General features: G+C 48.3%; 1 protein-coding gene across 2 annotated transcripts in view; it reads right to left on the bottom strand.

Moving 5' to 3' along the window:
• Positions 1 to 10,917, bottom strand: part of mettl9 (methyltransferase 9, His-X-His N1-histidine) — a 49,497-nt gene extending 38,580 nt beyond the window's left edge. Inside the window, exons 1-4 of one of the 2 annotated variants that reach the window (XM_070856681.1) lie at positions 10,523 to 10,917; positions 6,964 to 7,154; positions 4,692 to 4,901; positions 2,108 to 2,292 (exon numbers count right to left, since the gene is read on the bottom strand). In XM_070856681.1, the coding sequence (XP_070712782.1) occupies positions 2,108 to 2,292; positions 4,692 to 4,901; positions 6,964 to 7,154; positions 10,523 to 10,615 (679 nt within the window). In that variant the 5' untranslated portion in view covers positions 10,616 to 10,917. The remainder of the gene's footprint in view (positions 1 to 2,107; positions 2,293 to 4,691; positions 4,902 to 6,963; positions 7,155 to 10,522) is intronic. The other variant, XM_070856680.1, reaches the window with a different exon arrangement.
• Between the last annotated feature and the right edge of the window lie 2,014 nt (positions 10,918 to 12,931).

Genomic DNA, 12,931 nt, shown 5'->3' on the forward strand with positions numbered 1-12,931 from the left:
GAAAGCAGGAAGGGGGTACTGAAGTTTCATGTTCAGCCATTAACTCATTGAATGGCGGTGCAGGCTAGAAGGGCTGAATGGCCTGCTCCTGCACCTATTTTCTATGTTTCTATGTTTACCCTGTCAAGCCCTGTAAGAATTGTGTATGTTTTAATGAGATCACCTCTCATTCTTCTAAACTCTAAAGAATATAGGCCTAGTCTACTCAATCTCTCCTCATAGGACAATCCCCCCCCATCCCAGGAACCAGTCTGGTGAACCTTTGTTGCACTCCCTCTATGGAAAGTATATCCTTCCTTAGGTAAGCAGACCAAAACTGTGCACAAGACTCCAGGTGCAGTCTCACCAGGGCCCTCTATAATTGTGGTAAGACTTCCTTATTCATACTCAAATCCTATTGTAATAAAGGCCAACATTACCATTTGCTTTTCTAATTGCTTGCTGTACCGGCATGGTAACTCTCAGTAATTTGTGTACAAGGACACCCAGGTCCCTCTGAACACCAACATTTCCCAGTGTCTCTCCATTTAAAAATATTCTGTTTTTCTATTTTTTTTCTACCAAAGTGGATAACTTCACGTTTCTCCACATTATATTGCATCTGTCATGTCCTAGTCCACTCACTTAGCCTGTCAATATCCCTTTGCGACCTCCTCACAACTTTCCCATCACCTGACCGTATCATGTCACCATTGATGGGCACAGAAGGGCAGAGAAACAGCAGAAAGCGACACTAAGATTTCAGTAAAGTGCAGTGTTGAGCATCACATGTTGGATTGCTTATTTTTAATTGTATTGTTATTTTTTAAATCACTATCAGCATTCAGCAAATTTTATATTGACCACCCCTTCTAGAATTAACATAATTAGTAAATGCTCATTGAAGGCATTGTTTTAGCAGCGAGAGGTTGTCCTGTGGCGCCTTAGTACCAGTGCACGAATCCGGTGTCGTCCAATCGAAATCACGGACCAGCCACAGGCGTTGCTATGGGAACACCATCTAAGCCACTTGCACCAATGTTAGTGGAAAACCCCTTACACACAATACAGGTAAATGTCACTCACACGTGGACATTTACTCAAGAAACCTCTCCCATCATTCCATGACCATGGGAGTAAACCAGCCACAACGATCGAAAGTCAGTTGCACTCTCTGTTTTCCATCTCACCAACAAGCACGCAAGGTGTGCTTATGTGTATAGCATGCTGATACCACTACTGAGATCACAGGACCAACTCTTTTTTTTTTAAATTACTATGGTAGAAGGATTAGAGGGGATTTGAGGAGAACGTTTTTCACCCAGAGGGTGGTGGGGGTCTGGAACTCACTGCCTGAAAGGGTGGTAGAGGCAGAAACACTCACCACATTGAAAAAGTGGCTGTGCACTTGAAGTGCCGTAACCTGCAGGGCTACAGACCACGAGCTGGAAAGTGGGATCAGACTGAATAGCCCTTGGTCGGCCGGCGCAGACACGATGGGACGAATGGCCTCCTTCCCATGCGGTTAATTTCTATGATTCTATGATCAGAAATGCAATCAGCCACATCCGGATTCCCAATTAGCCCCATGTGGCTAGTGACTTACGCACTGGACAACACCGCACTAAACCGGCCAGTGACAACCAATCTGCCCCGTAAACTGCGCTGCTTCCCGCGGGGCTCACCTCTCCCAACGCGCCGCCCATTCTGATGTTTGGGCGTGCGCGGAATCTACAGAGCGAGAGCCAGTGAGCGGCCTGCGCGGGACCTTGTGGGTGGCTGCGTGGCCCCGCACGCGCACAGCTTCGCGGGAACATTGCCGACAATGCTGTGCGAGCGACGGCCACTCAGACACTTAGATTGGACTGTACCACTCTCCCGGCTCATCGAAGGTGCATTCGTCGCGGAAGGAAAAAACAATGGATTGAATTCGGTACAAAGGCTATTTTAATAAGGGTGCTGTTTCTGTCTAATCCAGATTGACACTGGGATTATGATTCCTGCTCTCTTTTTCCACACTGATTTTTGCACAGCAGATTGATTTGGATTGAACGGTTTTGAAGGTTACAGTGTCCAGATCTCGCTCTCCCCTCCCCGCCGCCCCCTCGATATTTCTAATGGTACTTACCATTTTCCACATAGGGTTGAAAAGGCAAGACCACAGCTAGGATCAGTCGGCCTTTACTTGGTTCCAGCACATTCCTGATGTCCTTCAGTAGGGTCAGGGGCCGATCACACCGGTCCAACAAGTTCAGGCAGCTGATCACATCGTACTGAAAGCCGGTGTCTTGCCACTCATCAATTCCTAGGACTCTACAAAGCACAAGGGAAACATATCTCAAATAAAGATATTTCAACACAGCAACTCCCAAACCCATGTCCTCCACCCCCAGGACAGAGGCGGAAGTCGCATGGGACCGCTCAACCTCTCAGTCCTAGTCCGCTTTTCCTTCGAAGCTGGCCCCCAAGAAAGGTGATCACTCTGTGTTATCTTTCTAACTAATAACTGCAGCAACTCGCCAAGGCTTCTTCGGCAGCACCTCCCAAACCTGCGACCTCTACCACCGAGAGGGACAAGGGCAGCAGGTGCATGGGAACACCACCACCTCCACGTTCCCCTCCCAAGTCACACACCTCATCCCAACTTGGAAATATATCACTGTTCCTTCATTGTCACTGGGTCAAAATCCTGGAACTCCCTCCCTAACAGCACTGTGGGAGCACCTTCACCACACAGACTGCAGCGGTTAAAGGCGGCGGCTCACCACCCTCAGAAGAAGGGAGAAAATTCGACTGGGAAAAACTGGCACCTGGTGTGACTGTAGTTTGCCATTAATCAAATTTTCTGCAGTGTCAAGTAACCGTGCACCGAAAGTTTCGGTAGTGTATGGGTTATGAGCGAGGGCTTCTCTTCCCACAGTCAATAGCTTCTGGCACTCAATGTCAGGCCTCGTCAACCATGGTGAGGAATCAGAGCCAAACGGTTAAAGGGCTGGTCTAGTAACCTAGAGATCATGGGATCAAATCCCACCAGAGCACATTGTGGAATTGAATTCAATAAATCTGATCATTTTTGGTCTGGCACCAGAGAAATAACCATCAAAGCTTCAGAACTGTCATAAAAACCCAACAAATGCCCTTCAGGAAAGGGAGCTTGCTGCCCCAGCCCTGGCCTACATATGACACCAGCACCTCCAAGTCACACACCAACCCGACTTGGAACTATATCGCCGTTCCATCATTGTCGCTGGGAATCCTAGAACTCCCTCCCTAACAGCACTGTGAGAGCACCTTCACCACACGGACCGCAGCGATTCAAGGCGGCGGCTCACCACCACCTTCTCAAGGGCAATAAATACCGGCTACGTGCTCGGCTCTTTGTGTCACTCTGAAGTGGCCTAGCCAGCACTTGTACTCACGCCGGCTGCGGGACAGCGAAGGCACCAGTGCTAGGGACGGGCAGTAAATGCGGGCCCGACAGTGTTGCCTACGTCCTAAGAAAAACAAGGAAGCTGTACCTGTGGGATTGGTGACACAACCTGCTGCTGAAGCAAATGCAGGTGCAACCTTTTATATTAGTTACTAAAAGACTGTTCAGTGTGTGGACCAGATTACAGACACGGGGCTGGGGGGGGGCGGGGCTGGGAAACCATTGTTAATGGGTCTCAAGAAGGAAACCAGGCAGGTTCTGGTCAACAAATGGGATTCAGGGTGGTTAGAAATGCACCAAGAGAATAGTGTGCAGGGGGCTCTAACTGGGCCGATGGTCTGCTCCTGCCTGTAACTGTTTGGATGTTACTGAGTATCAGATTAACTTGCCTTCGCTCGCTGTTATACCATGGATAAATTACATAGAAACGATTCTTTAAACGATTGTTATTTCTAATCAGGAAGTGCTCTCTGCTACATGAAAGGACCTGTTACCTTGTATTGTAACATTGTAACATACGGTGTGGTGATGAAGTGGTTACATTGCTGGACTAGTGACCCAGAGGCCACGACTAATAACCCGGAGAATGTGATTTCAAATCCCACCGTGGCAATTTGGCAATTTGAATTCAGAAAAAGCTGATGTCAGTAAAAGTGACCATGCAGCAGTCAGGTTGTCATAAAGACCCAACGGCTCACGAATGCTCTTTAGGGAAGGAAACCAGCACTCTGTAATGCATGCATCGGTGAGGATGTTCACAGGTTTGTAGAGCTGTTGAGTTGGAAGTGGCTTAGCCAGTCACGTGATGTTCACAAGACTCAATAAAACCCCAGCCAGTTGGGTTCAGGGGAATCCATGATGAGGCAGACGGTTGTGAGCCTGGTGGATGAACTGGTAATGTGCAGCGTGATTGTTAAACCTTTGTTAATAAACCAACTAGTTCTTAATAGCAATGTGTTGCTATGAATTCTTAAGCAAAGAATCCATGAAGGAAATACATTACACCGTCCTTACCCGGGTCTGAGCCTATACTTGACTCCAGTCCCATCAACGTGGTTGTCTCTTAGCTACCCTCTGAAATGCCCGAGCAGGCCACTCAGTTGCATCAAAAGTGCTACCAGCAATTCGGGATAGGCAATAAATGCCGGCCATACCAGCAACATCCACATCCCGAAAATGAATATAGGTTTTTTTAAAATAGTGCCTAGTTAAATAGATGCTGCTCCGAATCAATCTGTAGAAACCCAGGTAATTTACAGTGAAGCCGGATTTTTTTTTTTACCTGTATTGTTTCTTTTTAAGTTGCCACTTCATGGTGGGAGACACTTCAGTCACATAGACCTCGTCAAAATGGGGGCTGATGGTTTTAGTAACCTCTCCATCTCCAGCTCCGAGATCAAGCACCCTGCCCGTCCTCCAGTCCGGCCCCACCCTGAGCAGCTGAAGGAACTGCTCCTCAGAGAAGACGAACATCGATCCTCTCCCCAGCAGCCTGCAGCAAGACAGAGAGATTTAGAATGTACAGCACAGAAACAGGCCATTCAGCCCAACCGGTCCGTGCCGGTGTTTATACTCCACACCACTCCCACCCCTCTTCATCTCACCCTATCAACGTATCCTTCTATTCCTTTCTCCCTCATGTGTTTATCCAGCTTCCCCTTAAATGCATCGATACTATTCGCCTCAACCGCTCCCTGTGGGACCAAGTTCCACATTCTCACCAGTCTCTGGGTAAAGAAGTTTCTCCTGAATTCCCTATTAGATTTATTAGTGACTGTCATATATATTTATGACCTCTAGTTTTTGACTTTGCCCCACAAGTGGAAACATATTCTCTATGTCTACCCTATCAAACCCCTTCAATAATTTTAAAGACCCCTCAGCCTTCTCTGTTCGAGAGAGAAAAGCCCAGCCTGCTCAGTCTATCCTGATAGAAGTCACTTCTGAGTTCTGGTATCAACCGTGTAAATCTTTTTTGCGCCTTCTCCGGTGCCTCTGTTTTCCTTTTATAACCTGGAGATGGCTCAGCAACACGCACCGCGTTTGGTACGGTCACGGTTACAGGGCGGGACTTGCAGTTTAGTGATCATGAGTTCAAATTCCACCATGGTGGTAAAGTGTGAAATTGAATGCAATGGACCTGTGGGTTGGCACCTATCCTGAAAGTGACTGGTTCACAGAAGTCCTGCCACCCCGACCCCCATGTGTCCTCAGCCCCTCGCTACACAGTCCACTCTCAATCTTCTCAGGCAACAGGGACGGACAGGCCGCAAATGTGGACCTGCCAGCGTCACCTACAGACAAATATTTAAACATTCGCAAATTTATTCGGTTTAGCAAGTTACACCACAATGTAAATTACTGCCCAGCAGAGATTTTCAGGGTAGATGCAGTGATCAGTCAGTCGGAGCAGGGAGAGCCAGCAAGTCAGCTGATTTCAGTCTGCTGGGGCTTTGATAGGCCTCAGTGCCTTAGACAAGGAAGTGGGGAAATTGATTCTGAATGACTCAACAGGTGGTGAATTTACCCTTTGAACCAGCAGTAAAAATGTCAATAGGCCTTTCTGCCTGACAGTGATTTTCACTGTAGTTGAAATTGCTAATGAGAGCAGTATTTCCATAGACAGAGAAGGAAGAATGCAATTAGGATGTTTTAATATGCCCACAGTGAGCGAGTATTGCAGCATTCCACTGCCAAGTGGCATGATGTGGGAGAGCACTCTGATCCTCACACAACAAAGGACCTACCTTTATATAGCATCTTTCACACCCTCAGGATGTCCCAAAACACTTTACAACCAATTCAGTAGTTTTGGAGTGTAGTCAATGTTGTAATGTGGGTCACAGAACAGCCAATTTGCGCACAGCAAGTTCCCACTTCCAACAATGAGATAAAAGAAGAAAAAAAGACTTGGAATTATATAGCGCCTTTCACGACCACCGGACGGCTCAAAACGCTTTGTAGCCAATGAAGTACTTTTGGAGTGTAGTCACTGTTGTAATGTAGGAAATGCGGCAGCCAATTAGCGCACAGCAAGCTCCCACAAACAGCAATGTGATAATGATCCCAGATAATCTGTTTTTGTGTGGTGATTGAGGAATAAATATTGGCCAGGACACCGGGGATAACTCGCCTTCTCTTCTTCGAAATAGTGCCTTGGGATCTTTTACATCCACCTGAGAGGGCAGACTCCCACAAACTGCCATGTGATAATGACCAGATCATAGATATTTAGTGATGTTGGTTGTGGGATAAATGTTGATCCAGGACACTAGGGGGTACCTGTAAACAGGGCTGATCAGCAGGCATGTCCATCATGTTACACAAGCACGTTTCAGTTAAAAGGGGCGCCCTCCTTTTACGCGGATCCCACACACCGCTCGTCAAACCTGGATATAAAAAGTTGTGATGGGGGAAGTGGGAGTTACCTGCTCCCAGATCCCCAACACAGGGCACACAGATGAAGAGTCGACACCAATATCAGCCAGCCTGGTCATCCCCTTGGAGATTCAGGAATTAGCAATAAAAAAATTTTTTAAATTTAAACTCTTTACCCGTTGATAGAAGTCTTGGACATGAACAGACCGAACACGGAGGTGACGAAGGAGTAATAAATCTGAACGAAGAGCCAGCTGGACTTCTCCGAGCATTGCCTGAGGAACGCGCGCGTCCCCACATCCAGGTGACTCTGAACGAACAGCGGCTGCAGACACTTTGGCAGCAATTCCGTGTCACAGACGTACCACTGCAACAAACAAACCACAAGCGAACAGCATCAGCACCCTCAACCCAAATGCCTGGTCACTTCACACGCTGCAAAACAGTTGTTGCTGAAACCCTCTTCCTCGTCCAGGTCAACATCTCCAGCATCGAAGCACTGACCACACTCAGCTCCACTGGGCGGGCCACATTGTCCACATGCCCGACACGAGACTCCCAAAGCAAGCGCTCTACTCGGAGCTCCTTCACGGCAAACAAGCCAAAGGTGGACAGAGGAAACGTTACAAGGACACCCTCAAAGCCTCCCTGATAAAGTGCAACATCCCCACTGATACCTGGGAGTCCCTGGCCAGGGACCGCCCCCAAGTGGAGGAAGAGCATCCGGGAGGGCGCTGAGCACCTCGAGTCTCATCGCCGAGAGCATGCAGAAAACAAGTGCAGACAGCAGAAAGAGCGTGCGGCAAACTAGTCCCACCCACCCCTTCCCTCAATGACTATCTGTCCCACCTGTGACAGAGTCTGTGGTTCTCGAATTGGACTGCACAGCCACCTAAGAATTCATGTTAAGAGTGGAAGCAAGTCATCCTCGATTCCGAGGGACTGCCCATGATGATGACGATGATCCACGCAGGGGGAGTGGGACTATCTTAAGTGCTCTTGCAGAGGGCCGACACAGGCTTGACCTGCCCAATGACCTCCTTCTGTGCAGTAACCATTCTACGATTCTATGCCGTTGTTACCCCCAGGGCTCGAACATTCCAACGCTCTCCTGGCCGGCCTCTCAACTTCCACACTTGGTAAACATTAGCTCATCGAAAACTCGTGTCCTAACTCGCACCAAATCCCACTCACCCATCATTCCCCCACCCCATGCTTGCTGACCTACATTGGCTCCCAATCCGGCAACGCCTCAAATTTAAAACTCTCAACCTTGTTTTCAAATATCTCCATGGCCTCGCCCTTCCCTATCTCTGTAATCTCTTTGTGGTCTGCAAAGGGGTGGGGGAAGAGGGATATTGCTCTGCCATTCTCTACCGCTAGTCCGTGCCCAGGTGGCCTTGGAGAGGGACCATGGCGTGCCCACCGATACGTTTGGGACCTCCTGTGACCAGCGGACACCGCAGGTCAGTGTGTGTGATCAACACCAATAATAATGTCATGATTTACAGTAGAAGTGTATTTCACTTTCATTAGATTTTGTGTTTGATTTCATTAGTGGTGTCTCCTCAGTTTGAGCGAGCACTTGTGCATTTGCCTTTCTGTTAGAGAGAGCATACAGAAACCAAGTGCAGGCAGCGGAAGGAGTGTGCGGCAAACCAGACTCCCCACCCACCCTTTCCTTCAACCACTGTCTGTCCCATCTGTGACAGAGACTGTAATTTCCGTATTGGACTGTACAGTCACCTAAGAACTCACTTTTAGAGTGGAAGCAAGTCTTCTTCGATTTCGAAGGACTGCCCATGAGTGACACCGAGGCAACCCTTAGCAACATCCCTCGAGTTTATATAAAAAAACAGGCAAAAAAAAGCAACGGGGGTGTTAACAGGAGGAGGCTGGACACACCAGAGGCTGGATTTTAATGTTGTTCCTTCACATGGAGAAGGCCATTGCTGTTCTCTCCTACACTGCATTCTGGAAAAATTACATTATAATAATGTTACTTGCACATTTTTAAATCTTCTCCCTCCCCTATTGTCTCTCCAAATTTTCCGAAAGCAGAAGCCAATGTTGGGGAAGTCCAGAACCAGGGGTCACAGTCTAAGGATAAGGGGTAAGCCATTTAGGACCGAGATGAGGAGAAACTTCTTCACCCAGAGAGTGGCGAACCTGTGGAATTCTCTACCACAGAAGGTTGTTGAGGCCAATTCACTAAATATATTCAAAAAGGAGTTAGATGTAGTCCTTACTACTAGGGGGATCAAGGGGTATGGCGAGAAAGCAGGAATGGGGTACTGAAGTTGCATGTTCAGCCATGAACTCATTGAATGGCGGTGCAGGCTCGAAGGGCCGAATGGCCTACTCCTGCACCTATTTTCTATGTTTCTATGTTTCAGCAGTACCTGAAGTGGAGCTGTTTTTGTTTTTAAGCAACTGTGATTGTTTTGGGGACAAAAACAGGTTGATGGGAAAGAGATGGGCTGGATCTAAACAGGACGGGATCAGAAACCAGCCACTAATAAAACAGAAAAAGAGAAACACGATCGCATCTGTGTAATGCCTCTTGGGAACGACTCCAAAGTGCTTCAGGTGTAATTACTTCCTGGAGTGCAATGACTACTGGTGTTAGTGGGCAGGCACTTACCACTGGACCAAGGTCTAGCTCTGTCAAGCCTGTGTGGTGGCTGGTGTGCAACAGTCACCACACATTAAGCAATCCACGCACAGGCATCTTCCACCCTTCAGGATGTAGTTCGCGATCTGGAATATTAGGTCCTTCATTGAAACACCTGTGAACGCATCCCTTTTTGGCATGGAAGCAAGTCATCCTCGCTTCGAGGGACAGCCTATGATGATGATGATGTGGGCAGGCACAGGGCACAGCCACTATCTTTGCACCAAGAAAGGACATGAGTGGTCAGTTAATCTATAAATTTACAAAAGTAGTGGTACCTGCACCCGGGAGGGCAGACGGGGGCCTCAATTTAAAAACTCATCCAAAAGACGGCACCTCCAACAGTGCAGCACTCCCTCAGCACTGAACATGGAGTGTCAGCCTGGATTATGGGCTCAAATCTGTGGAGTGGGACTTGAACCCACAACCTTCTGAATCAGAGAGGAGAGTACTACCCACTAAGCCAAGGCTGATGCTCATCTCCACTATCTTCATACAAACAGGGGGCTTGACAAAGTAGGTGCAGAGAGGATGTTTCCCCTCGTGGGGAAATCTAGAACTAGGGGGCATAGTTTCAGAATGAGGGGTCGCCCATTTAAAACAGAAATGAGGAGGAATTCTCTCAGGAGAGTTGTGAATCTTTGGAATTCTCTACCTCAGAGAGCTGTGGAGGCTGAGTCATTGAATATATTTAAGGTGAGGATAGAGAGATTTTTGAACGATAAGGGAGTCAAGTGTTATGGGGAGTGGACGGGGAAGTGGAGTTGAGGCCAAGATCAGATCAGCCATGATCTTATTGAATGGCAGAGCAGACTCGAGGGGCCAAATGGCCGACTCCTGCTCCTATTTCTTATGTTCTTATGTAATGTGTGACAATTGGGGAAGAGAAGATGCGTCAAGAGATAAATTGCAACAAGATTTTGCATGGTGATTTAGATCTGTTCAGAAAAAAATGTTTGCACGTTACATTTTGCAGGAGGACGATCCCTTTAAATGCAACAGTGGCATCAAAATGTTTTTTTTAAAAAGACTCCTCCAAACAAAAAATAGGAATGGTGTACCTGGAACTTAGCGTGTTCATCGTCGTTCTGACGCCTCATGTTGCTGAGCAATGAGCGGGACAGAGGGCTCCGCAGGTATTTGCTGCTCCACATCTTCCTCAGCTGCAACAGGACAACAAAGTAACAGAGCAAGAGCAGCCCACGCGTCAGCGCCGTCCTGGGAATCCCGGGGGAAGCCCCCCTCTCCCCGCGCCCGCCCGAGCCCGGGATTCCGGGGGAACTCCCTCTGCACGAGCCCCCGGGGGAATCCGGGGTCAACAGCGGGCCAACATCTTTTGTTCTGCAAACGAGGGGCGAGTGCAACAGCGCCAGCCAGATGCATTCAGCCCCCTCTCTCGACTGGCGGTTGCATGCGTCCCCCTTCCCACGCTGCAATTCTCCGCGAAATCCCCAAACTCAACGTGCATTTAGAAATCCAGCCCTGAAGCCACACATCCCTGCCACCGGTTTGCCAAACACGCAGACTTCCTGTGTCACAGAGATTTCCGTTCCCCCGCCATATCGGCCACGTTCAATTTCAATGCAATTTCCTCTTCCCCCTCCTGCTGCAAGGCGACAGCAGGGAGAGGGAAGCGTTGCTTGACTGTCCTGTGGGCGGGAGATGTTTTTTTAAACATCCTATAACCACTCGAAGGAGTCAATGAAACTCAAACTCCATGTCTGAATAACGCGGGTTATAGCCATCAGAGAATCATATGGCACAGGAGGAGGCCATTCAGCCCATCGAGCCTGTGCCGGCTCTCTGAAAGAGATCTCCAATTAGCCCCACAACCGCCCCCCCCCTCTTTCCCCATAATTTTGCAAACTTTTCTTTTTCAAGTATTTATCCAATTCCCCTTTGAAAGTTACTGTTCAATCTGCTCCCACCATCCTTTCGGGTAGTCATCACCATCATCACCTGGAATACTGCGTGCAGTTTTGGTTTCCATATTTACAAAAGGATATACTTGCTTTGGAGGCAGTTCAGAGAAGGTTCACTGGGTTGATTCCGGAGATGAGGGGGTTGATTTATGAGGAAAGGTTGAGAGGTGATCTTATCGAAACCTATAAGATTATGAGGGGATGCAGAGAGAATGTTTCCACTGATGAGGGAGACTGGCACAAGGGGGCATGATCTTAGAATAAGGGGCCGCCCATTTAAAACAGAGATGAGGAGAAATTTCTTCTCTCAGAGGGTTGTTAATCTGTGAAGTTTGGAACCGATAAAAAGATGTAGCCAGGCACTGCACTGCTGGTTGCTGAGCAACGGGAGAGCATCAAAGTTAGCAGTGGGTTCCCAGCTTTCCTTTTTATTATATTTTCATTTGATTTTCTTCACTTGTGGAGAGGGGGTTTTTGTTTTACTGTTCACACGGTGCACCCTGTGAGCCGCCGAACTGCCTGTTCGCCCCCCCTCCCCCAACCCTGGTGTAGCCCCCTCCTCCCCCAATGTAGCCTCCCTCGGCCCCCCCCCCCCCCCCGGTGTAGCCCAGCAGGCCTCCCAGAGACCGGGAGTGAAATGGACGCGGTGAAACTGACAGCGGGAGACGGGAGGCAGCAGATAAACTCCCGTCATCCCCTGCAGATCAGCGCAGCTCAGCTCGGCTCAGATGAGATGAGATGACCATCCAGCCCCACGCAGTGAAAGGACAAGCACTGTATGAAGAGTGGATGAAAACACCCTATAAATGGAGACAGCTCTATCGCACAGAGTTTGGCCGCTGCTTTTGATTGATCCTTTTACGATCCTTTTTGTCTTCCGAATGATTCCCCATTACAAATACTAATCTCGAAAATGTCTGCTCTCCCCCATCTTTATTACATTTCTCTTTCCCCAGTAAATCACCAACTCTCTGGTAACTGTGGTGCTGTATTTATTTTAGCGTCGCCTGGTCCAAAAAATAAATGAAGTGTCATTTTATATAATCTACTTTAAAATACAACAGTATTGTCCTCTGCAGAGTGAAAAATATCTGGGTCATGATACATGGATGGTCACAGGGTACTCGCCAATACAGATTGTGTTGTATATAATCATCATCATAGGCAGTCCCTCGAAATCGAGGAAGACTTACTTCCACTCTAAAAGTGAGTTCTCAGGTGACTGAACAGTCCAATACAGTCCAAGCTTATGGTCTACAGGGCTGGAGTGATACCCGCCCTCCTGATTGGCTCAGAGATGTCAACCATATTCAGTAGCCATCTCAAATCGCTGGAGAAATACCACCAACGATGTCTCCGCAAGATCCTGCAAATCCCCTGGGAGGACAGACGCACCAAGGTCAGTGTTCTCGATCAGGCCAACATCCCCAGCTTCGAAGCACTGACCACACTCGACCAGCTCCGTTGGGCAGGCCAGATTGTTCACATGCCCGACACAAGACTCCCAAGGCAAGCGCTCTACTTGGAACTCCTACACGGCAAGTGAGC

The sequence above is a fragment of the Pristiophorus japonicus genome, chromosome 15, assembly GCF_044704955.1.
Source record: "Pristiophorus japonicus isolate sPriJap1 chromosome 15, sPriJap1.hap1, whole genome shotgun sequence".
Taxonomy (NCBI): Eukaryota; Metazoa; Chordata; class Chondrichthyes; family Pristiophoridae; genus Pristiophorus; species Pristiophorus japonicus.